The sequence below is a fragment of the Paramormyrops kingsleyae genome, chromosome 1 (genome assembly GCF_048594095.1).
Source record: "Paramormyrops kingsleyae isolate MSU_618 chromosome 1, PKINGS_0.4, whole genome shotgun sequence".
In the NCBI taxonomy this organism is placed as follows: domain Eukaryota; kingdom Metazoa; phylum Chordata; class Actinopteri; order Osteoglossiformes; family Mormyridae; genus Paramormyrops; species Paramormyrops kingsleyae.
In genome coordinates this window covers 7,689,522-7,717,397 of record NC_132797.1, presented here as the reverse complement: position 1 = coordinate 7,717,397, position 27,876 = coordinate 7,689,522, and the positions used below count along the sequence as shown (strand labels likewise).

The 27,876-nt window shown below is 46.9% G+C and overlaps 2 protein-coding genes and 2 long non-coding RNA genes across 9 annotated transcripts; 2 read left to right on the top strand and 2 right to left on the bottom strand.

Moving 5' to 3' along the window:
- On the top strand, positions 1-20,507 carry LOC111842402 (ras association domain-containing protein 8-like). Of its 6 annotated transcripts, none has more exons than XM_023808971.2 (6): positions 1-199; positions 13,701-13,837; positions 15,241-15,404; positions 15,735-16,681; positions 17,848-17,989; positions 19,110-20,507. In XM_023808971.2, the coding sequence occupies exons 3-6, from the start codon at positions 15,287-15,289 to the stop codon at positions 19,235-19,237; spliced, it is 1,335 nt and encodes a 444-aa protein (XP_023664739.2). In that variant the 5' UTR covers positions 1-199; positions 13,701-13,837; positions 15,241-15,286; the 3' UTR covers positions 19,238-20,507. The 6 variants fall into 6 exon arrangements, with proteins under 6 accessions (XP_023664739.2, XP_023664736.2, XP_023664740.2 ...); XM_023808968.2 differs by having other exon boundaries at positions 1-203; XM_023808972.2 differs by lacking the exon at positions 1-199 and adding an exon at positions 8,115-10,633 and having other exon boundaries at positions 17,851-17,989.
- Positions 1,720-22,231, bottom strand: LOC140581889 (uncharacterized). The gene is made up of 2 exons (XR_011984938.1): positions 22,039-22,231; positions 1,720-7,830 (listed from the first exon to the last, which is right to left on the bottom strand). It is a non-coding gene; the product is annotated as an uncharacterized lncRNA (long non-coding RNA).
- Positions 21,757-23,411, top strand: LOC111842406 (uncharacterized). Its single transcript, XR_011984934.1, has 2 exons — positions 21,757-21,997; positions 23,077-23,411. It is a non-coding gene; the product is annotated as an uncharacterized lncRNA (long non-coding RNA).
- LOC111842403 (class E basic helix-loop-helix protein 41-like) lies at positions 23,410-27,357 on the bottom strand. The gene is made up of 5 exons (XM_023808974.2): positions 26,757-27,357; positions 26,604-26,667; positions 26,362-26,469; positions 26,135-26,246; positions 23,410-25,972 (listed from the first exon to the last, which is right to left on the bottom strand). The coding sequence occupies exons 1-5, from the start codon at positions 26,816-26,818 to the stop codon at positions 25,035-25,037; spliced, it is 1,284 nt and encodes a 427-aa protein (XP_023664742.1). The 5' UTR covers positions 26,819-27,357; the 3' UTR covers positions 23,410-25,034.
- Positions 27,358-27,876: the final 519 nt, after the last annotated feature.

Genomic DNA, 27,876 nt, shown 5'->3' with positions numbered 1-27,876 from the left:
AGGGGCTCCCATATGTGGCATACATACGGACTGCAGCAAGCGCCGCGCGGTAACGTGCGCGCTCGGTGACAGTGACAGGGAACTTTATCAGGGCAGACATCGCCGAGCCGACACCTTGTCCCCTGGTATCTCTGTGTCCTCCATATATTCGCCTGCTGGATAGTGCAAATCGGCTTTTTTTGGTGTGGACTGTGAAGAAGTAGGTAAGACTTGATTTCAGTCCAGAGATTACTAAAGTGTAATTCGAAAACAACAGAAAACGGTTAAAAATGTGCATCTTGTCACATATATTGTGGAAATAATAGCGCTTAGGTCATATAACGATTATAAGTGTAAAAAAGAAAAAAATTCTGATTTGATTGGACCTTGTAAGAAAAGTGGTTATTGAGGTTAAATAGTTTTAATTTTCTCCACTGTTTTGCTATCCCGACTAATTGGTAAATGAACACATTAGAATATAGCATTTGTCGTGCCCAGTATATTTATATATTTACTGAGCTCTCTGTTTGTTTTGTAAATGTAACGAGGTTAATTTAGTGTTACTTTCATTCTGAAACTTTGCTTTTTGTAGAAAATAAGCCCAGCAGCTCAATTAGTTTGTGACTAAAAGTTTCTCAAATAAGTCACTGGAGACGCTCGGATCGCGTCATCTTTATAAAAGCAGCCAAAAGTAGTTACTGGGGAAAAGCGCGGTGTTTGTGAGGGATGCTGGAGCCGGACTGTTCAGTGATCCCCGGAGCCAGGCTTTTTTGGAGATGGGAGCGCGTCCCCGCGGCGAGCGCTCCGCTACGCCCGCCGCGCGGCGCTTCTGCAGTGAAGCCGGCTTTTTGGCTCGCCGCTCGGATCCCCTCATCTTTCCCATGTGTTACCGCTGCAATCCATAATTCACATTGCATACGGCCGGTTGATAATCTGAGCGATGCTGACTGAATAATGTGATTCAGGTTTAAACCTCGACTAAGTTGATATATATATAGAGAGAGATAATAAAAAAAAAAATCATGAATAATTTGCTCTTATTTACATGTATTAGACAGGGGCATTGTCTTGAATACTCTGCATTGTAAAGGCGACTTTGTTATATATTTTAAGCCCATACTATGGATAGATTCTTACACCACGTGGATCTCTTCCTTATTACATGCGTCTTCTTCAGGCTATGCGATTAATTAAATATATTCTGGCTGGATCAGCCTTATTAACGAACTGATTACGTGAGTCCAGATGGTGATAGGTTTGGATGACAGCAATCAGGCCGCTGTCAGGAACTATGGAAATGTGTTTTCAACCATTCGTCTGATTATTAATTTCCCAGCTCATCATGTCTTGATTGCTCGGGTAGCAAAGAAAGTTTTTATACTGAGTGTTTAAATAACGCGCAGGTTTTAATGTGCACGCTGTAATTATTGTATTAACAAAATAAAGCTTAAATTACAGCAAAATAGTTACAGTAGGCTATTAATAGAATGTTATTTAAAGAATCATAGGTTTAGCGTTCATACAGGACGTACTAATTCATATTTATTCCGCTCTTGTTTCCTTGTTACTTCGGTGGTATATTTTTCCCCGAACTACCTCTGTTTCATCATGTTCTCAGTGTTGTCGTAAATTGTGTTCAGTTTAGTGATAATCCTAATCAATCAATTCACATATTATGTATTCCCCCACTCAACCTATCCTCTGTGTTTTATTAAATTTGGAGCATTTTTGGGATACGTATTTATAGCCTGCCTCTGAAGGCAATTACACTGATTACAAGGGAAAGTAAATTTTGCTATTGTTTTGACCTAAGGATCGGTTTCATGGCATGAATGACAGCCTTGTAAAAGGAGTGATTTACGATGCTCTAAAGAATAGCTGGTTGTTTGGTAAGTAGAAATTGTCCACCCGCTTCACTCTGGTAATTAAACAAAGTTAGTTGGAAAACCAGTTTTCGTTAGTTGGCATTGCGGTAAATGTTTTGCGGCGTGTTCAGGTAATGGCTGACGTAACAAGTCTGACAGCAGACTTGGGTAAATATATTTACATATGTGACAGAACATTTTCTTAATGGTATGTAAGGTTAACGGATAGGTTTATTTATTTATTATTCTATTTATTTTTACGTAAATTCGGTTGTGTTCTCTATCCTCTTTTGGTTGTAGAAAACGATCAGGGTTGAACCTACGCTGGGTCATTGACTTTCTGTAATATCTGAGTTTCTCTTCACCTGACATTGCCAGTTTACATAATCATGACCAGGGTCTCGTTTTCTACAGCACTAAGTGTATATTTGAATTACATTCAGCTTTACATGCATGTATAAAGTGACACCTGTACAAAGAATGTCACTGTTCTAAAATGGCTAGATAAATAAAATAGCATTTATGGATCTGTTAACCTACCCCAGCCAGCACAGCACAGGACAGGACAGGGAAACACCCTGTATGGGATGCCAGTCCATCATAGGTGTCACACAGCATATTAGGGACACCAGTCCACCCAATTTATACCTTTAGACTAAGGGAGGAATCCAATGCAACAGGGATAGAATACTCAGATTCTGCACGGTGGGGTGTGATTTGTGGCCCAGACCCGGGGCAATCCTCCCAGAATGCATCATGTTCACTGCTGGTGCCGCTTAAGCATCTCCGGGTGCCGTACAGGGTGTTTCTGGGTCCCGGTGTGTGTTCAGAAGGGCCTGTTCAGTCTCAAGGCTCCTCCGTCTGCCTACATGACGGGGCAGAAGCCAAGTACATTCTCCGCGCACGCCACGCCTGTAAACTTGATCTGTAGGGTTTTTATATACAATCACGACACTCGGCAGCAGTTTGGTCATGAATGGCAACAATGTTAATTTGCATCTCCGGAACAATTAGCAGTGATTCAGGTTCTTTACATTTATGAGCTGTGCCGTGAGGATGATTTATCACCTGCGAGTCCCGCGCGGTCCTGAGGATGAAGCGTGTGCACTCACTGAGTCATCCCACGTCAAGCTCTATCACGGAAGCCTCCGGGGGCCTGCGAGTCAGGTGTCTCTTCGTATAATGGGTAGCCTCCCGCACCTTGCTGCAAAATAAAGGAAAACATGTTCCTTACGCTTCTGGTCACCATGGAAACCAGCATTTCATTACGGGGAAGCTTTTGGCGGCCTGTGGTGCAGGATGCGAGTCGATGTTGCCAGAAATATGCCCTCTGGTTCCCCCGGTTCCTCCGCCTCGTCTCTCGGAGAAAAGACCCCAGTGTGGCAGGCAGCCTACAGGGTTTGGCGTGGTGAGGTGATTTGGGGTTCCCACGTTTGCCGAACTGTCCATCATGTCGCGGCACCGGGCCGCTGCAGGCTCCAGACTGCCTGGATCAGCCCGGTAGCTCCTTATCTTCTGCCAGATAACCGTGCTTGTTTTGGACGACACCATTGTCCACATCCATCTGGTCCAAAAATACAGCTCATTTCCCAGGTTATCATATCAATGGCCACTGCTCTGAAATATGTTTCCCCAGAGCCTTCTGCTGAGATCTGGTGGGTACAGTGCATAAACCCATAGCCAAGCTCTGTAGCCGGAGTAAAAATGAAGTTAAAAACCTCATTACTGTGTGAGAAAGCCCCTCTCTGGCAGGTGTTGTGTTGGTCTTGGCCACTAAGCGCATCATGCATGCGTTTTCCATGTCTGCAGTGTAGGGCAGTGTGAAACCCAGTAGGTGAGGGGTCTGTGCCTATGTGGATCAAATTCCATGGCAGGCAGAGTAATGACATCATCGTTAGAGTAATGACATCACCATCGGAGTAATGACATCATCGTTAGAGTAATGACATCACCATCGGAGTAATGACATCACCATCATGCCCATGAGCAAGGCTCTTAAACCGACCCGCTGCTGGGTGCTGGCTGACTCTGCACTCTGACCCCGGCTGACTCTGCACTCTGACCCCGGCTTTCCTGACTCGTACGTCGCTTCACACCAAAGCATCTGCTATATAAATGTAAGCAGTACATGAATCGTCTGAGTGCCATTGTTTGGATTCTTACCTCACAAGAAACTGAGGCCCTTCCTGACTGGAGGGGGCTACATGAGGGGGGGATGGTGATAAGGAGTATTTACTGGTAATGAGCGGCTATCAATATGAGGTGGACCTGCAGCTGTTCAGGGGTTAGAGGTTAGTTAGATTCCTGGTGTTTTTTCCTTATAGCCAAGTCACACCTGTGTGATGCCACAGTATAATGAGAAACAGCTCACAGTGGGGGGGGGGGGGGCTTATGCCAATCCGGTGCTAGATGGAGAAAAAATCACAGAGAAGGACCAACCTGTCCAAGGACTGTGGTAGATATCATCCATTCATTTGTCCTTCCCTCTTCCGATAACTCGCATAATACAGCATTATGGGGGAGACGGTCACCAGTTCATCCTACGCTGCTTCTAAATTTACACTGTTTACTTGAAAAAATAAACTTTGTTGTACAAAATCTGTTTTATTCAGAGGTATAACGTGATTTTATGATGTAAAGAACAAGCGATTAAAAACTGAACTGTTTCAGACATGAGTGGAAGTAAATTCTGTTTGAAATGTGTCCGATCTGAAGGTAAATAAACAGCCCTACTTATCACCGTGACAGATATTCCCCAGATAGTGTCTCTACATTAAACATTTTGATGGTATATCAATGACTAATTGACATTTTTTACTAGTAGAAAAGCCCAACACATCAGTAAATATAGGGCTGGCCATCATTTAGAAACCATACCGTTGTAACATCCTGGACAAACATTCTTTTTACGTTCTCATCACATTTTACATAACTTATTAACTATAGTCTCGTAATGGGAATGGAAGCATTGGGAGGCGAGAGCTTGCTACCAGGTGATAAATCTTAAAAATAGAAGCAGTGGTCTTGAAAAGGGTTTTTTTTGGGTATATTTTTAAAAGATTGTGAATCGTGGCCTTTGTAATGCATCAGGGTGCCAAACCTACTTCCCGTGAAAAATGAGGCCACCAGCGATACTTACAGTTCTATGTGAAGTAATAAATTAGCCTATAAAATCAAAATCCGGGGAAGGTTTGGTAGCAACAGTGACAGGCCACCTCTCAGCTGGCTGTGGTCCTGCAGCAGAAACAAATTAAAAACAGAACAGGATGCTGAAAAACATGCATTTCTGCAAATAAAGCCCCCTCTGCCTGATTCGCATACAGCAGAAGCGCAGCCACACTAGCCACTAGCTGTGTTTTCATTCCAGTTTTTGTGCAAATTATAAGCAAATATCCTATAAGCTGATAAAGTGAATTTGCAAATAGGGTGTGTTTCCATTAATGGGTGACATGGGAAAAATTCTTTCCATTTATCGTCCTCCAAGATTAAGATCCATGTCGCCTACTTCAACATAGAGCTGGCTTTCCACGAGTTAGCAGCTCCAGAAGAACGTTCTGCGTATCCACCAATTAGCAAATTCCCTTTCTGTCACAGTTTTGCTCATGGTGTCTTTTTCGACTTGCCACGAACACCACCTCCAGTGAATGTAAAAACTTTTTCGCGATAGCCGAGTGTTTCCATTAACAGTTTTCCAATGCACGTTATCAAAATGCGCGAAAATCTAGGTCGACAGAAACATCGCTATTTGACACAGTATCTGGAGTAACTCCGAACAGGCTTGTCATCATTCCATCCGAGTTCCAGCGCAAATCAGCCGTGACGCGGTCGATTGAGTCCTTCGCCATCCATATTTAACAATATACTTAAGTTGAAGCCTCTTGATTCTCTAACCATTTGCATGCAAGGATGACAGATGGCACAAGTGAGGAGATGCGTAAGTGTTTAAACAGAATAACACAGTGTTTCTTATTATAGCGCAAGAATGGCCGATTCATCATTCTCCACCTTGAAACGATCAATTAACTAATGGACGAATTAATAGAAATATTCAGTATTAATTTGTCGTTATAGGATTCACAAACAATACGAAGAACAATGAATACAAATGTCATTTTTCATTAAGTAAATGTAGGTTAATTCAATTTTAAAATGGAAAAACATTCCCTGGGTGCTTTGATGCAGGCTGTTAGGTTTTAGTGTCTTGTGAGTGCACCCCCCCCTGAGCTTCTCTGTTCGTTGATTCCCCCTCCCCCCCTGTTATAGTGCTTTCCGTTTCCCTGACCCCATAATCCCACCTAGATCCCAAGATCCCTCCCATTCCCTTCAACTTTGCTGTTTGTCATTGTTTTGCTCTGCTGAATACACATATTTTTAGACCTGCATGTTGGGAATAATGTCGGCGATGTTTTTCAAGAATCACAGTATGCGAGACTCAGATGTTGACACAGCCTTAACCCTAGAGGCAGTAGTGGAGCCCTTACTTGGTTGAAGCTAAATGAGTTTTGCTTAATGTTGTGATGTTTCTGGGGGGTATTTCCTGCTCTGGGAAGTAGCTAGAGACTCTGCAATGTCACCTTAATGCGCCCCCCCCCCTTCAGGGACGGGCAAGCTGTATTATTGGATTGTACGGCAAAATAATCAGGATCCGCTGCATTCGCCAGCCTGCAGTAATGCACTTTTCCTCGCTATACATTAACGGCGCTGTCAGTTCTCCCGCACAGAAGCAATATAGTGTTGCATTACCACGTAGGAGCCTGGAGTTCCACTTTTACGCCGTACATAGTGCATTTACACTATCTGCTGCTCTTGCTCTTTTCCCCCCGAAGCCACCGGCAACAGCTAAGCAGTTCAAATGCGTGACGATGGACTTTTTGCTGATCGGTTTAAAAGGGCGTAATGGAACCTGACCTCGTCGTACGATTACTGCACGCTGTGACAACCCAGAAGCGCCCAGTTCAAGAAAAGGACAGATTCGCCCTGGTTCCCTTATCAGTGGGGTCATCGGGGGACGCACCACAAACAGGTGGTACTGAAGAACGCGGGGGAAGTAATGAGCCCAGGTCACCAGCGTGAGGCGCACTCTCTGGACTAAGGATGCCGTCTCTCTCTGTGTCTGACAGCCCCTACAGCCCTCAAACGCCACTGCGTTCACAGAAACAAGAAGCACCGACCTTTCATTTCATCGCTTTTGCTGAAGCTACGTCTGCCTTGGTCTCCCGTCGCAGTGGAACCTCCTGAGTAGGAGCACTCTGTTCCCGAATTTAGCTGAGATCCAGACGGGGCAGCTGTACTCTCCTTACGTTGGGATGCAGGAGACCAGCAGAGGTGCAGATGTTTGCTGGCGGTTAGGGGGCGGGAGTTCTGATGCCCACAGGCCCGAAGCAGGAGGCGGGCTCCTCAAGCTGCTCCCCGCGTGGGATGCAACTCGCTCCAGAACTAACAGATGGTTTTCTGCTCTCACCTGTACCCAGGAAATATCGTCTCTTTAATCCTATTCCAGAGCTGATTGGATAATGCGATTTCCATACAGCCGTGAGCTCACAGAGGTCACCGCCTGATGGAGAGGTCCGGGTCCCGTGGTGTCAACGCGACTGGATGGCAGAGAGAATCCCAGGCCTGTTACGGATGGATCCACTGAAGGGCGGAGAGATCCAGGCCGTGTAAGGGATGCCCTGAAGGATGGTAGGGGAAGACCTATGATGTAGAGTGGAGATCCAGAACGTTGGGCTGTGATTGGGTACTCTGTCAGGGAAGGGCTACCTTCAGGTGCGGCGAAACGAGATTTCGTTCAAAAAGGATCTGAGAGAGAAGAAGCACCGGCACAAGGCAGATGGGTCCTTCATCTCTCAGATGCTCTCACAGTTCATGCTTCCACGAGGAAATCTGTTCCGATTCCAGGCGCTGCCACGTGACACCAGATGACCGTATCTCTGCGGCGTGGATCGGCCGGCCAGGAGGAGGGGACTCGCTCTGCACCCGCTTCCGTCTGAGGAGACACGGGCGAATCGTTAGTTTACCGAAGTGGTATTTGGGGATAGAAGCCTGACATTTCACGGCTGTGATCCTGGGCCCTCCTACCGGCGCGCTCGACGGCTGCCATCTTGGAAGGCGCCCAATAGCATTCCAGCATACAGCGTTAGCGACGTGGGGGGAGGGGGGGGGGGGGGGTTGGCACTGCAGAGGCATGCGTGGGGTGGCCGCCCCCTCAGGCTGCGTGTGCCTGCCCGTGGCAGTTGGAGGGTGGGTGGGGGGGAGGGGGAGTCAGTCTGATTCATACCTTTGGATATCTGACAAACACTGTGCCCTCACTGAAAAAAGCCTCAGCGATTTCGCCCAAGAAAACCTCAAATCCTGCTTTGATTCTGACTGGCTTAGAAGAGGTCACTGCTTCCCGATTCCTCAAATGTTTAACATCTCCGTAGTAAATGAACTGAACGAATCATCTGCTTTTTATGACCGCAGTACAAGACCTTGAAATCATACCTGATCGTCCATTAGAGACCCGCCCACCTGCTCACTGACCGCCGGCCATTGGGTCAGTAATTATCGTCAGTCGTTAAAATGTGACTTTTCACTGCAGCGATTTAATCGATGTCCCCATGTGGGGGTGTGATGCGTGTGTCACCTCCCATGCAGAGCGTCTCAGCGTTACTCCCACGGTTTTTCCTCGTCACGCCGGAGCAGGAGAATAGAGCACAGCTGATATGGGCCACTAACGACCCCCCCTCTCCAATCCGTATCACCGTCACAGATGTGAAGCTGTTTCTGTACCCCGGTAACAGAGTCTTTGTTATGCCCGCGCTTATGTCTGTTTGCCGGCGGGGGAATCACTTCCTGTCTCTGGCCTTCCTGTCTCAGTCTGCATCTGTTTCCTGTTTGTGTCCAAACTGAGGCGGTTTGCTGGGGGTCAGGGTGGGGGTCAGGGTGGCAGAAACAATGGTTGTTGATTAAATGTACGACGAGAAATTTCTTTTGAGGAAAAACTGTTATATACCATGTTGCTGGCAAACGATACCACCGGTTTTTTAAACAATTTCCCAAAAATGGAAACGACAAAGTATGTGATTCAAAGAAATTATTTTTATCCCAAAACTGAAGTAAGCACTTACTTTTTGGTAATTGTTGAAGGTCTCATTATTTAGCTTTGGGAAAAAAAACATTTTCCCCTCATTTTCTTTCATTGCACAGACTGGCTTTGGTAATTAAGTTTTATACTTTAAATGAAAATGCTTTCCTGAAGTGACCTTGAGGTCGATTGCAAGTAAACGCTTAATGCCAAGCCATTGTCAGGTCTTTCATCAGTGGCTGACAAAGGAACCGGAAGCTGAGAGGGACCTGTGGTTTACCCCACTGCATGGCAGGGAGCTCAGGCCTTGTGGGATTTCATTAGCAGTTCCTATAATCTAGTGCAGTCAGTATCCCTGTAATCACTGAGGCTGAGTACAGAGTTGATTACACTTAGGAGCTGCAATGACAAACATAAACCAAACAACTGCAATAAATACTACCTAGTTTGGATGATATGCTGAAGAACATAACAGCTCCACAGATACCTGCTTCTGTTGTCTCGCTTTAACCGGCACATCTAATGCTGACCGAGAAGCGTTCTTTCCCCTTTAAAGTCGAGAACCTTTAAACCTTGCTAACAAGGCTACATGGTATGAAACAGATATTCACACAGAGCAACACGATAAACACAGAGGGACACAAACCCTAAACACACTCACGGTTCAAAATGTAGGGCCACACATCTCCTTCAACAAACAATACAACTCATGTGTAATATATGCCCTGCCTTTATTCTGGTAACATCTATACTAGTCGTATACTATTTTAGATCCATAAACACTACAGAGATTTCTAGCTATGAGTTCCTTACAGATTTCCCAGAATCCTCTTGGGGAGTGACTCCCAGCTAGTGCTGGTTGGCTTGTTTTCTTTGACTCCCAGCCCAAGGAGGCCCAAATGCTAACTCGCTCTTAGGTGGACAGTTCTCATCCGCTAGCCAACCCACCGCACCGCTAGAGGACCGGCGATCAATCAAAGTCCAGAGAACTGCACGGTTCTGCTGATTTTTTTATTGGTCCTACTAGGCTCATAATTATCTGGCTTGAAACAATAATTTATTACTAGAAGCGGTCATTTATGACTGTCTGTGAGCGGACTGACATACTTAACTGGCTTGGAAAAAAAAATTGAGCGAGTCGTCAGTATTGTGGCCCAAGGTTAATGAGAATGCGTGAGGCCGGCTTTCGCGAAACCTTCCCGTGAGCAAAACCAAAGCTAGAAGCTGTATTAGTAAACCGGAGTGTAGCTGACATTCTGCATTCGGTCCCTCATGGGCAAGCAAGACCCCGCTAGTCTGTGAGACGGCCAACAGGTACTTACCCTGGGTTGCATCAGTGAACCGTCCAGCATCATGAATCAATACAAGTGTTTGTAGGCCGCTTAAGTCAACCTGGCTGAAGGCATGTCCTGGCTTCAGAAATCAACAGAACCTTGGGTACATGTGTCACGCACAGCTTGGGGAGGAGCGTGGGGGGGGGCACTTAGCTGTGTGAAGGACATCAGGGAGCTGGGCTGATACCCTACTAACAGGGAGTAATTAGGGAGGCTCTTGCATCATCGGGCAGCTGTGTGTGTGGAGGGCAGGGCGATCTGCTGGGGGGGGTGATGTCTGAGGAAGGAAAAGGGAGCAGGGAGGCAGTTTGTGTGCAGAAACAACACAAGCAACACCAGTCTCTTGGAAACAGAATACTGGACCTGGGTGAACCAGCAGCCTTTTATGGGTGAGCATTTTTTTTGTTACTAATCCTACTTGAATATACCCCCCAAACCCAGTGAGGGGCTCACCTTGCCTCCACCTGCAGTACTGGAGTGGGGGGGGGGGGGGGAATAATTCTACTATTGTGAAGCTTCCATGTTGTTGTAAATGTCGAAAGTTACCAGCAAGCCGGTAAATCTCGGGGGAGATTTAAACCAAGGAGTTAAATCAACAAGGACGAAAGTGGACAGTCATACTGCTCGAGTGAAAACTCCACATCACTCTTCTTTTGGATCTTACTCACTCTGCTCATCAGAGAGACAGAAACAGGCTGGATGTTTGCCGTCAGAAAGCGGGAAGCGCAGCGAACCTGAGAGAGCACTCCCGCATTTCCAGTCACCTCGCATTGTACTCTCACTTTTAGGAGCGCAGACGCTACCGTGACTGAATAGGGGCACGACTCCGAGGATGTGGCCAGGCAGCGGCATGTTTGCAAACTCTGCGTGTGATTCATTAGGCTGAGTTTTAAAAGGGATGTCAGAGATCCGCGAAGAAGCGTTAATTTTACAGAATTACGGGAGCTCTGATCTCTTTTTCAGAATTCTTATAGTCAGTTTCGGAAGTGAGCTGGAGTGCCTCTTTAAAACATCTTTGCGGGTCACGTGAAGCACTGGTGACATAGTAAAACACAGCTGCGGCCAGTCAGGTGTGATGTTTACTATCATTCACGGATCACAAAGCACCAGGTTTGCTCATTCCAGTCAAAGACGCTCTACCAGTTAAGGTATGTATTGATTATCAGGTTGATTATCAGGCTGATTATGAGGTTGACTGTCAGGTATAGATCTATGTCTGTGGAGTGTGAAGCTGTCAGGGGAGCAATGCATGCTGAGCCGTAACACTCTGGTGTGCATCGCTGAGGCAGGACAGGTTCCTGTCTCGGGAGGAGAAGGACCTCAGCGAGACAGCAGATCTTCAGATAGCACCACGAGTAAAGGTTGCATTATCTTTTTCCAGATACATCAAGGATCTGAGGAATCCAGCAAATGTAACCCTCAGCTATTTTTAAGTCGAATGCAAAAAAAAAAAAAAAAAAAAAAAAATCCAATATTGTGTCTATTTCATAAAACTTAACACAAGGATAATTCAATTTTTTTGGCAAATCATTTTATGACCTAAGAACATTTGGATAGAAAGTGTCTGCTATTATGGAGTTAATTTTGAAATGTGCAGTACAAGGAATTCCTCAGCACACCTTCACATTCTTAACAATGAAAAGAATGGTGTGACCAAACTCTGACTGTAAGCTGCAGGGTCTAGGTTTGGAGTAGAGGGTCTCGCTTCTGGAAGGTCTCTCGTCCTCTGAATGGATGTTCTGCCGTCTGTGTTCTGGTGTAGGGGAACATGCAGCTTCTGGATGTAGGAGAGAATCAGTCACCTATATGAGGAGTAGAAGCTTGGCCTACACATAGCCGGCCAGTGTGTGTCTCGGAGCCGGATTGTTTGTGTTTTTCTGCGAGACGCTGGCTCTTTGTGTTGGTGTGTCTGTTTGTCTTCCTGTCTATTTGGAGTTGTAGTGTCTACGCAAAGGATAGTAATTACAGGAAGTTCTAGACTCACAGAAGTTATCTTTTCCACAAAACCGTACACAATTCACATTTTACGTAAGCCAAGAGCAACCTATACTAGTAATTTGGGGGAGGTACCTGGGCTTATGACTCGGTGTGTGTGTGTGTGTGTGTGTAGTCCAGGTATTTATTACATTGTAGGGACCAAGTGTCCCCATGATGTGAGAAAAACCTGTTATTCTGATTTTGTGGGGACCATGTTTTCAGTCCCCAAAAGAAGAAATTCAATTTAATAACCACCTGTGACTGCAATCAAAAAACTAAAAATGTCATAAGTCTTGTATTTTGTTTTGTTACTAATGGTTAAGGTTAGGGCTGGGTAGAGATTCAGGTTGTCATTACTGGGATTAGAGGTATACCCATAGAAATGAATGTCAAGTCCCTAAGAAGGTATGAGTACAGGTCTGTGTGTGCATGTGTGTGTGTGCGTGACTCTGCGCGTGTGTCTACGCTGAGCCTCCCAGAATCGGCCAGGCTCCTGCCAAGACTATCGAGGAGAACGGGCATCTTGCCCCAGGTGAGTGCCAGGTTTGGGTAGCTTTGGGTAAGACTCTGTCGGGAGGGAGACCGGGCCAAGCCCATCGGGGGGGCGACGGCGACACCCAGGAATCGGCGCACCGGAGAGACGGGCCGCCGCTGACAGGCGTTAATGAAGACGCCCGGGTTTGACTAATGAGCTGGCAGCACCGTCTCAGCGCCGAGGACCCAGAACCGAAGACGGATAGCCGGGCACAGTGGAACGGCTCGTTTACAAGAACGGCACATCTACTCATCAGGGAGGGTCGCCGTCCTGGGGGGCTGTGATTTTCCAGCTCTGCTTTTTTGCTCGTCCTGTTCTCGGGGCAAACACACAAACATGTTTCTCCATTATACTGCTAAGCCGCTCCGGTTGTTTTCTAGTAAGAATTCTAAACTAGTTAGAACCACCAGTGTAACTGCCAGTGCCGGCAGTTACACTGCTGTTATACAATGTGCAGATTGTGGAGGAGAACAAGCATTTTTTGGACTGTGAGACACTCCTCCCACCGTCCGAGCAGTCAGATATGACTTAGCTGTGAGATACCAGCAGCAGAATCGCAACAGTCTATGAGTCAGAGGCCCAGGGTTGGATCTTGGCATTAAATCCGCCCCCCCCCCCGGGTGTGGCATGGAGACGAGGGAGGGGCCTGAATGCCACCTGGTCCCCCGCTTCCTGGCTCGATTCCTCTAAACCGGCCAACTGCTCACACCTCGCGTGGGCTTTTTTAAAAAGCCCAAAAATAGGGGCTCGGATGTCAGCCTAGTCACGGTGCCGGCAGCGCGGCCGGGGAGGGCCAGCAGTGGGCCCTCAGGGTCTCTCTGGCAGGGCCATAAATCCAGGCGGTTTTTTTTTTTGGGATTGTGTTCCTGGGGTCAAACCGGATGCATCTCAGCGGAGGTGACAGCTGCAGACGCCGAATCGATCCGCCGTTTCTCTCCTTTCAGTGGCGGCGTGATACTCGGGACGTCCGGCATTTCTGGAGATCCAGACGGGCGTGAGGAGCTGCCTGAACCCCCGCTAACCAGACGGCGCTCCTCGCAGATCCCCAGCTTCCCCCAGTGCGGTTTGGAAACGCGAATGGGTGAGTCATCGTCTTCCGGGTTACGTACCGGTCTCCAGTCTATAAAACATGCGGCGATGTCCCAGTAGGAATCGTTCCGGTTTCGCTGGCGCTTTATATTTTCGTTCATTTACACATTTCAAATCGCTCTTCTCAACAGGACGATGGGGCGCGGCGGGGGGTGGGGGGGGTAATCTCCTGGGATGGTGGCCGTGAGCTCAGGCACCAGGTGCTGCCGAATCGGAATTTTAGAACAGGTCTTCTGGGCCTAAACGCAGCCGGTCCCGGGAGAGTCCCGCCACCGCAGAGGCCTCCATGTCACTGCTGCAAACAACATGGCATCTCAGCCGCGGGATGAGGCTGTGAATCCAGCCTGCGTGTCTCTGAGCTCAGCTGGGGTCCCTCCCCCAGCCCTGGGACACGCGGCGGCCCGGGGGCGTGCGTGATTGGCCGCCTGGCCTCTTTTACACCCCATGCTGACGGAGAGGCTCTGGATCACTGGGGCTCTGATTGGATTTCGGGTGGGTGCATCATGCCGACCACCGTGGATCTGGGCCACTTCCAGCTGGACCGCGGGTGTAAATCAGGGGACGTCTCCCCGGCATTAAGGTGACGCGATGAAGCTCAACAGTGTCTGTAAACAGTATCAGCAGCGATGACTCTGCTATAAAATACACCCGGCGGCGGATGAATGCATAGGCCAAACTAGGCTGCAGCCCAGAGCCCCCAGATATGAGAATCCGCTGCTGCACACACATACCGACGCTCCCCGAGCTACGATGGGGTTACGTTCCGATAAACCTATCATACGGGGAAAATGCATTATAATACAGTACACCTATCCTAACAAATGTCATAGCCTAGCCTTAAACATGCTTAGAACATTAGCCTACAGTGGGCCAGAATCATTAACGCAAAGCCCATTCAACAATAAAGTGTTGAATATCTTATGTAATTTATTGATGATAATTGTTGTGCTGAAAGTGAAAAACAGAATACGATGGGTACTCCAGTTCCAAAGTCGAAATATCGTAACGCGGACTTTCGTAACCCGGGGGGGGGGCGTCTGTAATCCTAAGCCAGCGTGTATTTAGCGGTTATGAAGATTTTCTCTTTCTTTTTCCTCTTCTGGAATGAAAACTGTGGGCTTGTACAGGCTGGTTGCTCCCCGGTCCTCCAGAGTCCCCAGTGCCCGTCCATCTGGCGTCAGACATCGTACCCCCCCACCCCCCCAGTGTCCCATTTGTCCTCTCAAATGACTCCATCACTTTTCTCTGTGCGTTTGTAGTGGAGCAGATGGCCCAGCGAGTCAGAAGGAGAGTGATCACAGATAAACCTCACAGGCAGACGGCAGAGCAGTGTTAAGGCCACACATCTGTCGTGGGGGTGGGTCCCTCTGACCCCATCTTCCCCTCTCCCCACAGCACTGAGCCCAGACTCTCCCGGTTTCCCGGTACGTGACATGGAGGAATGAGGTTCGACGGCATGGAGCTAAAGGTGTGGGTGGATGGTGTCCAGCGCGTCGTGTGCGGGGTCTCTGAGGTCACCACCTGCCAGGAGGTGGTGGTGGCCTTGGCTCAGGCCATCGGTAAGATGCTGGGTGGGAGCTGAAGGGGGCGGGGGCCTTAAGTACTTTACTGCAAACTGCAGACCTGACATATGCACAGTCAGCGCTCAGACGCCCATGCAGCCTGCCCAGTTGCATGATGGGAAATCTGCCTGGCGTGATCCTCCGTCAGGCCGTGGCTGTGTTCACAGCCTTGAGCTCCTGCGGGCCGGCCTCAGATACACACTTATCATACTGTCTTTCGAATCTGTTCACATCTGTCCATTTCGAGAATTCCAGCAAGTGGAGGCATGTGCTTCCTTCAGAGATAAACATCATGGCCTTCTCAACTTGTTCTGTCTGCCTCTACAGGCCGCACAGGGCGTTACACGCTGACGGAGCGATGGCGGGGAATAGAGCGCCCCCTAGCGCCCTTCGAGTGCCCCATCGCCTCATTAAACCAGTGGGGCCCGCATGCTGGAGATGTGCAGCTGGTGCTACGGCGGACGGGGTCCACAGCGACCGAGCGGCCTGCCTCTGACGGTCCCGCCCACATCCCGGAGCGCGTCCTGTACCGCCAGAGCCTCCCCCCGTTGGCCAGGCTCCGCCCCCCCACTGAGCGCTCCTTCAGACGCAGGGAGCCCAAGCGCAAATCCGTGACCATCATGAGCGGCGCCCGGGGCTTCTTGGACATGTTTGGGAGGTCCAGGGAGTCGGAGGCCAAGCAGCACCTCATGAACCATAGCAACAGCATCGCCACGGCGTCAGGGCTGCGGATCAGCCCGACCCGGGAACTGGCCCACCTGGTGCAGCTGCAGAAGGAGAAGCTGCGGATGCTGGAGCAGAGGATCGGGGGTTGCGAGGCGGAGTTGCGTGCCTGGGCGGAGCGCGGCGGCGGAGCCAGTGGGGTGGGCACCTTCATCAGGCTGCAGGAGGAGGTGCTGGCCATGCAGCGCAAGGTCCAGAGGAATGAGGTGGAGATCAGCGAGGGCGAGTTCTGGGAGAACGAGCTGCAGATCGAGCAGGAGAACGAGCGGCAACTGCGGGAGCGGCTGCAGGAGCTGCTGCGCCGCACGCAGGACTGCGAGGTGCAGCTGGGCTCCTCACTGGGCCGCATCCAGGACATGGAAGCCGGCGTGCAGGCGGAGCGGCTGCAGCAGGAGACGCAGGAGATGCAGAAGTCGAACGAGGAGGAGGTGCGGGCCAGGGTACTCAAGCTGAAGGTGGAGCTGGAGGCACAGACGCAGCAGGCATCCAGGCTGGACAGCAGCTGCAGGGCCGTGGAGAGATCGCTGGGCCAGTCCGCACGCCGGCTGCAGGTGAGCCGCTCCTGTCATACCGCGGGTGGGGATGCGGGTGGAGGCAAGGCCCATCCCACCAGGGGGGGGGGGGGGGGCAGTACAGGTGATAGGCCTACAGGGCCATAACAGCGGGTGCTACAACAGGATCAAAAGAGCAGATGGCTACAAGTGAGATGCATGCTGGGATACATTAGTAAAGGGCTACAGGAAAAAATTGCATGTCCTGATCCAGCTACATGACAAACAAGACATTGATGAATGTGTGTGTCTGTATGTGTGTGTGTGTATGTGTGTGATGTAAAGGACACAACATGATCCAAGCCTAGGTGCACATCATCGTGGAAACTCTAAGACAAATTCTCTCCATTTATCTGCATCACAAAATAATGCATCTGGTGGAAAAATTCTCAGCTTCTCTCAGACCCGGTATGTGGAACTATCCGCACCGAGGGCGGGAGCGAGACCAGGATCCATGGAGGTCCCAGGCCCCCCCGGTGTCTTGGGGCCCGAACGGGGACAGAGAATAACACCCGGTTTGATGTGGCCATGTCACTGCAGAATGTGGTCCTTTTCAGAAGCATTTTCAGCTAGTGTCACTCCCCCCCCCCTCTCTGCTGTTTTCAGACTAGCATAAATTTTGACTGGGACTCTCTTGATAAAAATAATAATTATATATTTAGTTAACATCACTACTTCTCATTATATTCTTAAGAGAGACTTTTAGCCAGAGCAACTTACACAGGTTAAAATATTATGCTTAATGTTTTTATACAGCTGCATATTTATACCAAGACTTGCAAGCAAATCACAGTTGTATCTCAAACACATTTAACTTTTTGCTTGGGTAGGGGAAATGGCGCGTCACATTTTACGCCATAGGACCATGTCCCCGAACTCACTGTCCCCTCCACAAAACCCAAATGAGAAACGGCAAGTTCAGTTCAACCTGTGAGGCCATCTAGTGGAGAAACCGGACATGCACTTTCGTTAGCTTCAGCTGGGCCATAGCACTGCAGTGCAACCTTGTGCAAAATAAATGATACCCGTTTACAGCGTGACTGAGGAGGCAGCCAACTAAGCAGAATTTTGCAACCGACGACCGCGATGGTTTCTCTCCATGTGGCAAGAACCGCTCCTCCATGAGCTGTTAAAATGAAAGCGTGTGGGCGCGAATCGCCCCACAGGAGAAGGAGCAGGAGCTGGAGCAGCTGACCAAGGAGCTACGGCAGGTCAATCTGCAGCAGTTCATCCAGCAGACGGGCAGCAGAGTCAGCGTTACGCCCAGTGAGAGCAGCGGGGAGCCCGGCCGCGTCAGCCCCGGAGCAGGTGCAGGCGGCCGCCGGGCGCACACCTCGCCACCCCGGTGTCAGACTGACAGCGCCAACACAGACAAACGCAGCATGGTCCAGTTCACGTGTGGAGCCAAGATCTAATCACTAAAACACACCATGGGTGGTATCACACTTATATGTAGCTAGTATAATGCATTATTGCAATATGAACAACCAGTTTTGTCTAAATGGCAGTTTTAAAAAATGATTTATGTGATATAACGAATGCAACTGTTGCACAAATGGAAGAAGTACCTCCTGCCTTGTTGGCCACGTAAAGCGCACAAATAGCGCATAATTATGCTTAAAGGAACAATGAAAACGGAAGAAACGTTAGGCGTATGGGAAGCTTTAATTATACATACTGAAATCTATCACGCTTTGGGACGCGCAGTGTTAAATCACGCTGTTTGCGATGCTCATTAGATGGCGGTAAAAGACACGCTAATGCTAGTTAATTTGCCTTCGGTTCCTAGCGATTTGGACACTATTTTTAGACATCCCGCAAATACACTACCACTGCTGACACCTAGTGGTGAAGGTAGGCAATTGCTGGTTTCTCAGTTTTTCTGTTCTAAAGCCTGCACAAATTGAGATGTTGAGCCATATCTAAAAATATTGTTCATTTCAATTTTGCTTATTATTTTAAAACAGACATTAGCATCTTTACCATCCCCTACTACACTTCATGGCAACGTCAGCTGTGTTTTTGGGGGAAGCAGGGACTTTTTAGGGATAGATGCATGCTTCTCACTAAAACGGCGTTTGCCCAATTCTGCTCCTGGAGATCTACCCCCCTGCAGAGCTTAGGTAGAGCCCTAATTTAACACAGCTGATACAGATAATCAGGCCCTTCAGTTATATCTCAGTATTAGAGTCAACTATGTTGAAGTTAAGCTGGTTCTCATACTGAAGTCCTGATTATCTGTATCAGGCGTGTTAAATTAGGGCTCTACCTAAGCTCTGCAGGAGCAGGATTGGGCAGCCTTGGCTTAGGATATTAATATAATGTGTGAAAGGAAGTAAAGGCACCATCGCTCTTGGGACTCAACCCAACAACTCTCCGGTTACAGGTCTGTCCGCCACTTTAACCCCCCCTCCCGTGTTGTGTGCAGATGCTGCAACCTCGCTGTGGGGCTCCCTGAAGCGTCCGGCCTCCTCTCAACCTCTATCCACCAACAACCTACAGGACCAGGAGGGTCACCTGCCCTCTGGCTTCAGCCACGAGGGCATCTATGTGTGAGCTGTGGAGCATAGCCCCCCCGAGAACCATAGCCCTTTTGCTGAATAGGTCCATGCTGAGGAGGCAAATGACTTCCTATTGGATGAAGCAAATCACCGTCTTCTGGGAAGGATGGAACTAACCAGTCACACCCTGTGTTTTTAAATCTGACAGTAACACTGCCCAGGGACATTTATAGCCTTCAAACATACCCGTCGCATCCGGCATGGAGAACATGCAGACCAGTGCACCGAGTGTGAGGGCCCAGCACTGCAAGCCAGCTGCATGTTACTGCATTGATTACATTTCATGCAGCATGACTGAGAAGCATCGAGTCCCTCTGGAGGACTTCCAGAAATTGACTTTTCACACATGTAGATCCTAGTAGATTAACCATTTTAGAGAAAACAACTTATCTGCCTTAATCCACTATGACCTACAGATATAATGTCAAGTAATAAAAGCCTTTGGTTTAGTTTTGCATTCTATTTGTGAGCAATGTACTTGACCCCACTCAAGATTCTAGAACTATGCAGCATCAGTAAATCAAACTAGCAAAATGTAGGCTATTGGCTAATGTGAAGTGTGGTGTTCTTGGAAACACATTACTCCCCTTCTGTTAAATTAGTGATTTTATGGTGAGGGTATTGCTACATATGTTTCTCTTAAACAAAGCCAAACTTTCTTTGTTGGACTGCATGAGTACATTATGTTCCTGATGGATGTTTATATTTACTTTACATTTGCTCAGCTGATTTTCTAAAGCAGGACTATTATTGTCCGTACCTGAGCATCTCGATCTCAGATAGAGGTAAATCCAGGCTGGGCCAGCAGGGGGCAGCACAGAACCAGTACATTTTCTTAAAGGCTGGGCTTTTCTACGACCGGTGCAGCGGAGGAGAACGGAAACAGCTTCTCCCAGTTCAGTCTCTCATGGCAACAGAGATCACAATACAGGTAGAAAAGATATATATGTACAGTGTTTTAATATGTGCATTCGAGTCAATTTGTAATATACTGTTTTAACTGCCTGACACCCGGGCCATCAATTGAAAAAGCAAAGTGCTTTTCCACAACTTTATATCCCTGTTCTTAGGGCTCTAGTTTTAAAAGCAAGACGAAAGACGGGTCACCGTGCATGCGGCACGAGCCACAGGGAACACGGTCTGCACTGATCTCTATGCATTTCCTCGACACTTTGATGCACTACTTATAATGAAAACCCTGTATTCTTCGCTTCTCCTTCTGCTATATTCAACTGTTTTAAATAAAGATTTCTTTTTTATTACCACCTTTGTTCAACATAAATACAAATTCCTTTTTTCTTTTGCCATTCTATACGCTATCCTTCGTTATTAAGCTTTCTTTGTGGCGCAAGTGCGCTGCTGATGTACCACGAGACACGGAATTAAAGGTCACCCAACTGATCACTGTAAAACATTTTTTCTCTAGCAGAATGGCTAAAATACAGGTTCACCTCGTGTGGTTGGTTACATCAGTCACCTATCACATGGCGCTGTGTAAATTATGACCTGGTTTCCAAATAAGCAAAAGGCAGAACTGAGAACTGTGGCAGTGCAAATTGGTACCATGCAGCTGAGGGAGGAAGGGAGTGATCGACCTGGAAATCACCACTGCTTACAAGCACACTGTCCTTTTAGGGACCTGAGATGGTGCTTAGCTCCTCTGCTCATAAGTCAAAGGTTTGGTGCTGGGCTTCGCATCAAATGTTATTCTCTAATTTCTCACTAAACATTTTTTTCCAAAGAAACTTGATTTCCCCCTGTTTACGGACCTACATGTTTCACGTGAGCAGTTTGGGTCGCCTGACTGAATGGTACAACAGATTAAAACATTCACAGTACAAACATTGGTCTTTAACCTCCCTGTCGCCAATTGACCCATTTGAATGTGAACTGAATGAGTTTATGATAATTGCGAGTTGAGACGGAAACTCAATAAGCCAAATAGAACACAAAGCCAAATATAAACTGAAATTTACTTTTAATAAATGGTTTTGCCCAGCAGATGACGCCATTACCTAATTTTATATTGCTCAAACCAATACCCGAAGACAGACAAGATAACTTGAGGATATTTGAAAAGACAGTTTCTTCTGTATATATAATAAATCTTGAGATTAATTTGACATTATTTCAAAATGTAACCATTTTTATTACTTTCAACTGCTTATTTCCCAAAGTATATTTTACTTCTACTAATATGAGTCTTAGTGTAGGCCTAAGACCATATATTGTGATTACCTGACACTCAACGGGGTAAATAAAACTCACAATTCGGGCGCAGAAATGAAGTCAGTGACCAGTTTGAAGTATCCGTCATATTTGCAACACACCCGCTAGAAAAGTTTCATTAAAATTACCCTTAAGTTTGTTTACGAAATTATTGATCTTTTAATGTTTCTTCTTCCTTTGTCAGTATGGCTCTGAGATATAATACGCTTCAAAGTATTCACTTTAGATATTTATGGTTATTTTATGATTATGGTTTTCAGATATTTTATCCATGGGGCTGCCTGCTCTCCCTGGATCCGCCGGTCACGTTTTTCATCGAGCAGCTCGAGGGCAGCACGTGCACAATGCCGGTTATATAACCGCGCGCCGCCGTGGCGACGCTGCGCAGTCAAAGCAAATCGGCGCTCCGGTTTGCCCGACCGTGGCAGTGCGCAGAAAAAAAATGAAACGCGCCGAATTCACAGTCACGCAAGACGCGCGTCGCTGCTTTCTGCGAAAACAATGGCTCAGCGATGCAGAGCACCAGGTAAACCTGCCCTCCCACACCGCCATTCTCCCGGCTCCTACCTGCAGCATGGCTGTCTGCTGCACATGGGCGGCTGCGTGTCCTGTGCAGGCGCATGTGATGATCTTGCGGTGACCCTCGACCCCCCCCCTCCGGGACAGGAGATTAGTTACGTCACCGTCTACCGCGGCTCTGCCGCCATGAACCCGGGCGAAGGGCAGGAGAGCTGACGTGGATCGGCCGTGGCTGCATGCATGTACCGCCAGTTTAATAATTAACACCGCGCAAACGTCTGGTAACCATGAGCGTATAAGGAGGTTTAGGTCGGGTGAAAGTCCGCGTTTCCGGTGTCGGGTACATTAATTTAAATAAAAATCAGTTAATAAGCCGAATTAATCTAACAGCACTTGGGATGGATCGCGGAAGTAATAATTTGCGCATTTTTATCCCTTAACGAATAAGCGGTAAAACGGCACCATCATAACTATGCGAATAAAACCTATGTAATCAATGTTGTACAAGACAGTTTGAAAATGAGGGGTACTTAATAATATAAAGGCAAGAGTCTATTTATAGGGGGGACGAATGGAGCCAAATTAAATATCGGGGGGTTCACGTTCCCTCTATCTCACCCCATTCCTATGCGCCTGCTTGCAATGTATGTATCCATCGTTCGCCATAGTTACATAACACATCTGCATATATAGGCTATATACCAGTAGCATTATTACAATTAATCTACGTTCTACAGCTGGGTAAGTTATAATGCAGTACCTCACTTTCACAACCTCAGCCACATTAGTGCCGATACTAGGCTATAATATTACACAGTATTTTCGTAATGAGTGTATGTGCACTTAGTTGATGTAACCTCGGAGGCGGACATCGTGTGCAGGGAATAGATTTTTCTGGATGAAGCTCTCTGGAAGATCTGAACATTGCAGTGTCTCGTTTGTTAGCCAAGTCCCATTGAAAATAACAGTATATCAATTTCTGCTCAAGGCTATTCGTAACTGCTTGGTCGAATTTCGCACTATATATTAATTGTCAACTTTTTTTTTTATGTGCACATTTTAAGTGAGCATTTGCTTGTTTTGCAGGCACAAAGTAGGATGACCTCTCCGCCCACCTGCTTGCGCGTGGCATGGTCGATCTGCGGATCACCCTGGCTGGGATCCGTCTGTAGCCGAATACTGGGAAGGATGCACAGCACCATTTCCCAGAGTTAATGAGGCTCCGCTTTATTTATGGCAATATTTTCAGGATTAACCTTTGGATAAAAGCCCTTGCTTTTCTTCAGTGGCGCCACCAACAGGCATTCTGTGTCCTATGAGGCAACCGGAAGGCACTAAATCCTGCAAATAGCCTACGAGTATTCTTAGCAAGAACGCGACGTTTAATCGATTGGTTAATAAAGAATGAGACTTAAAACATATGTTCTATTATTTATTTCGTGACTTTTTAAAATAAGACAGTTTTTGCCTAAAGAACCTAACAAAAACTACACACTTAATGAAATTTGTTAAAAACGCATAGTTTATAACTACAACAGACATTTACTTCATTGTGTTTGCAAACTATGTACACATACAAGCTACTACGTTTGGCAACAGACCATGAAAAATTCAGTTTTTGAGGCAAACACCAATGAGCAGCACTGGATTTTTTTTTTTTTTTTTTTTTTTAAAGAAAGAAATATACATATCTTTGACTATTTACAGGATAAGTTTATTGTGAGATTGTCGTCTCTTCCAGAACATTCTGTGAAGCCACTCGTGCAGCCGTGCCAGATCCTAACTACAGTCAGTATAAACACTTCACCAAAGACCTCTAGGCAGAAGTCTGGTGTTCAGTCCCGAATGAGGCTTTGTTAAAAGACTCGACATTCTTGGAACATCCTTGGTCGCCCATCGCCATATTCCACATGTAAGTGTTGTGAGCGTGACGGCGTATGAATTTGGTAACTGGAAGCCTGACACACCAAAGAACAGGTACCGTTCCGTTTTAAAGCTGGCGCTATTGATAAACATATTCATCGATACATTAAATATGCGTGCACGCCAAAAATAAATGCTCCGTTAATAAATTGCAACAATTCACAATTGTTAACATAGAAACTAAACTATAGTAATACATCACGTTCAAATTAGGAGCTTGGAGCGAAGTCAGAATCTGAAGGTAGTATTCATCCGGGAACTTCACCGCCACACCGCCTATTAGACCGCTATTTGGTCACGGGTCTCACACATCCCAGAGCTGAACAAAGCATCTCCGGTTCTTGTATTTCACAATATTTGCCAGTCTGCACTTGTAGTCAACATTTCAATGTCTTCCACATCTCAGAAACATGCATTGTATGTTAAATAGCATGGCTGCAGTGCCACCATTGCACACACGCATGTTTGTCAATGAAATGTCTGTCTCGTAGTTTAATTAATCTAAATAGGAAAATATATTCCTGTCTGGATTATAACAGGGACAGGCAATGGTGTAAAAAGATCGTCTTTGAAAAGCATGAACAAGTGCACTTTACCTTGCAAAAAGCAAACACCTGGAATCTGATAATTAATATATTTATATATACTTCCATATTCATTAAAAATAAGTTACATTCAGTATCAAATTTCCACTAAGGTGCCCATGTACCTTTCCCACGTCTTAGTATCAGACACGTGACCTGTCGTACTCTACGCAAGCGCTCATCTGCGCTGGATACATTAATCAAACCCAAAAGAAATTTTGATCTTTTGTTGAAAAACTTTGCCCTTAGGTCAAAACATTCTTTGACAGTTATGATACAGACTTAAATATTTATCAGTCAGTTGTTACATTATATGCTAAATCTATAAATTGTAAACATAGCACTTCAACAGAATAAAATTAATGTCCTGTTAACTGCAGTGTTATTTTGAACAAAGTTATTATTTTTTTCCTATTAAAATAACATTACCGTGTCGTCTTCCTCAGCTAAAACTATCATAAAAATAAAGACTCACCACTTAACTGAAAAAACGCGTTTTGAAAAATATATGGGGATAAAATATGGGCATTGAGTGATTTAGCACTCGTCTGCTTCAGTCTTCTTGGATTCACCGTAAGGAGATTCCATGATCTGACTCTCTACAGGTGAAGCTGCCTCCGCCTCGATCGGCGTTTCCAGGTTGGGGGCTTGGTTGTCGGTATTTTGGGAGAGAGATGTGAGCCCGAAGCTTTTACCTAGAGAAAGCGCTGGCGACACGCCCGGGAAGGCTGCAGCTGCAGCCGCCACCGCCTGCGCGGGGAGTCCAGGGTACAGCAGTGGGAAGGGGTTTGTCACCGCTGCCGTGGCGGACAGCAGATATTTTTCCAAATTGGACTTGTCCACAAAAGGCATGTAAGACGCAGCTGCTGATGGGTTAAGAAAATAGAAAGGCATGCAGAAAGACGCTTGTTGTCCGAAAGGTACACCGCCTAGTCCCATCAATGAGTTTAAAACGGACACATCAGATCTGCTAGTCGAATCAGATTTAAACATCGCAAAGTCACTGGGGTCCAGTTTCGCTCTCTTGGCTCGGGGCTCGTCACCGTACTCTTGCTTAATTTTAACCGGCTGGGGTCCGACCGCCTTTGCGCCGTTACAGTCTGGGTCGGCCTTCCATTCATATTTCTCCACATCTCCTCCATAGCCGCTGTCGGTGTCCGTGTCGTTTTCGTTCAGTTCCCCGATATGAGTCCTCTGGATAACGGGAACACAGTTCGCCTGCGTTTCCGCTTTCTGACCATGAGCTACGGTGGCGCTTTTACTGGCCAGGAGCTGCTGGGACATCAGCTGGGCGCTGGGAAGGAGCTGAGCGCAAACTTTCTGGAGGTGGTTGATTAGCTGAGTGCATCTCTGGTCCCGGGCAGTCCAGTTCTCGGACCTGTTCAGGAACTGCAGCACTTCTTTGGCACAAGTTTGAAAGCCCGAATGGAATGCATCTAGATCAGCCTGGACACACGATTTTGTCGATCGATCACCTACGAAAAGAGCATTCAGAAATTTATCAGATTTCAAATATTCGAAAGAAAAAAATAATCGCATCATACTAAGTATTGCCGAAGATTGCGTGCATTATTTGCATCGATTAATGGTCGCGAATAAGTCAAGTTCAGCCTGACAGGAGCCATGATGCCACTCACCGCTCTCCAAAGCGATGATCTTCTTGTGCTGCTGCTCGGTGATCGCGGTCAAGGCGTTTACATGTTTCAGCGTCAATTCCAGAACCACAGCCTTCTCCAAATGCCCAAGCGTCTGTGCAAGACACAATCACACAACATCAAGTAACACTGTGAACTTTGAATAAACAGTGATTTTTAAAATGATAGCCCTGCACCACGGAACTGGAACGAACGCAGAGAAAACTTGCCGTCAGTTTCAGGTGTTCCGGTAACAAATCCTTCAGCTGCCCAATACACTCATTAATCCTGTCTCGTCTCTTCTTCTCAATCAGCCTGTGTGGCAACTTATAGGCGTCCTGTAGGCAGAAACGGTTAGAAGCACTGGTGTGCATATCGGGGGGGAAATCAATGATAATTCTAAAATAACCCTCGCTTTTAAAATCTCGTTTGTCACATTCTTTGTAAGGTACCGGACAAAACTTTCCCCTACCTTGGCGTCCTCCCTCTTCACCACCCGCTTTGATTTGCACATGTAGAGAGATGAATATTCCACCCTGTTATTGGAAAAAAACATTTAATGATAGATGCCACCGCAAAAATATGAATTTTCACGAATGTCATGCAATAAAAAAAAATAACTTGCCCGAGGAAATCTGCCTGATCCAGCGATTGTCTGTCCTGCAGACGTGATATTCTGTCGTCCATAACTTCCCTGTTTCCAAGTGCTTTTTCTGATTTTTATTATTAATATTCCAGGGCCGATCGAGGCGTCGCACCGGAGACACACGTCCGGCTCAGTTGCACTTTAAAGTGATATATCCACTTTCCTCCGCTGACACTTTGGAGCCAGCTTTCCGCGCGCACGGCGCACGCGCGTCTCCGACCAGCTTCCAGCTCACGTGTAAAATGCACCAGCGAGCAGAAGCGCAATTACGGCCTAATTAAATCTCGTGGCTGTTTATTCCCCTCAGTCAGTCCCCGATGTTGAAGTTGTGAACGAGGAATGCCCTCCTGAACAGAAGCAAAACTGTATTCCCGCATTAAAAGTTTTACCCAAATATACGTCCCCAAAGCCCTCCTCCCTCCGCGCAGACCACATGGACGCAAATGTGCCAGGGCAGGAGCGGACGGCTCCTCCGCGATATGCTGCTTTTCCTCCGCTATCGCGCTGGCGGGCTACTCCTCCTTAACCCTTCCCTGCCCGCCCGATGCCAGCCTGTGCGGAGGTAACCATGGCACCAGGAAACACTGCGTGTGGAAACATGTGCCGCACATGGCAAATATAGGACGGACATATTCTCATTGGGTAAAATCGAGCTCGTGGCGACCAATGGTGTTTTTGGGGGGAGATTTTAGTTTTGGTTTTAATAAAATACGGTGGATCGAGTTGGTGGGGTACGCAGCGGGGAACACTTCTTGAAAATAGAGTGGGGATGTTACTTTATTTTGAAGATGTTTCTAATCGCTTAGAAGTTCATTAAATGATTAGTAGGTCTATGTAAATAAAATCAAACAACTTTATCTAGGCAAAGGCAAGCTTTTAATTACAAAGATCTACTGGAATATTTAACCGTCACGAATAACACTGATAATGTAACAATACCAGTGTCTGTTACTTATGCACTAGACAGACAGCTCACACATTTTCAAACTTTAAAGCTATATTTTAAAATTAAGATTCTATTACGACCATAACAAACGCCTTTTCACAAACCAGCTTACAAACCGTTACTTTTTTACAGTATTTGTATATTTCGGTATGA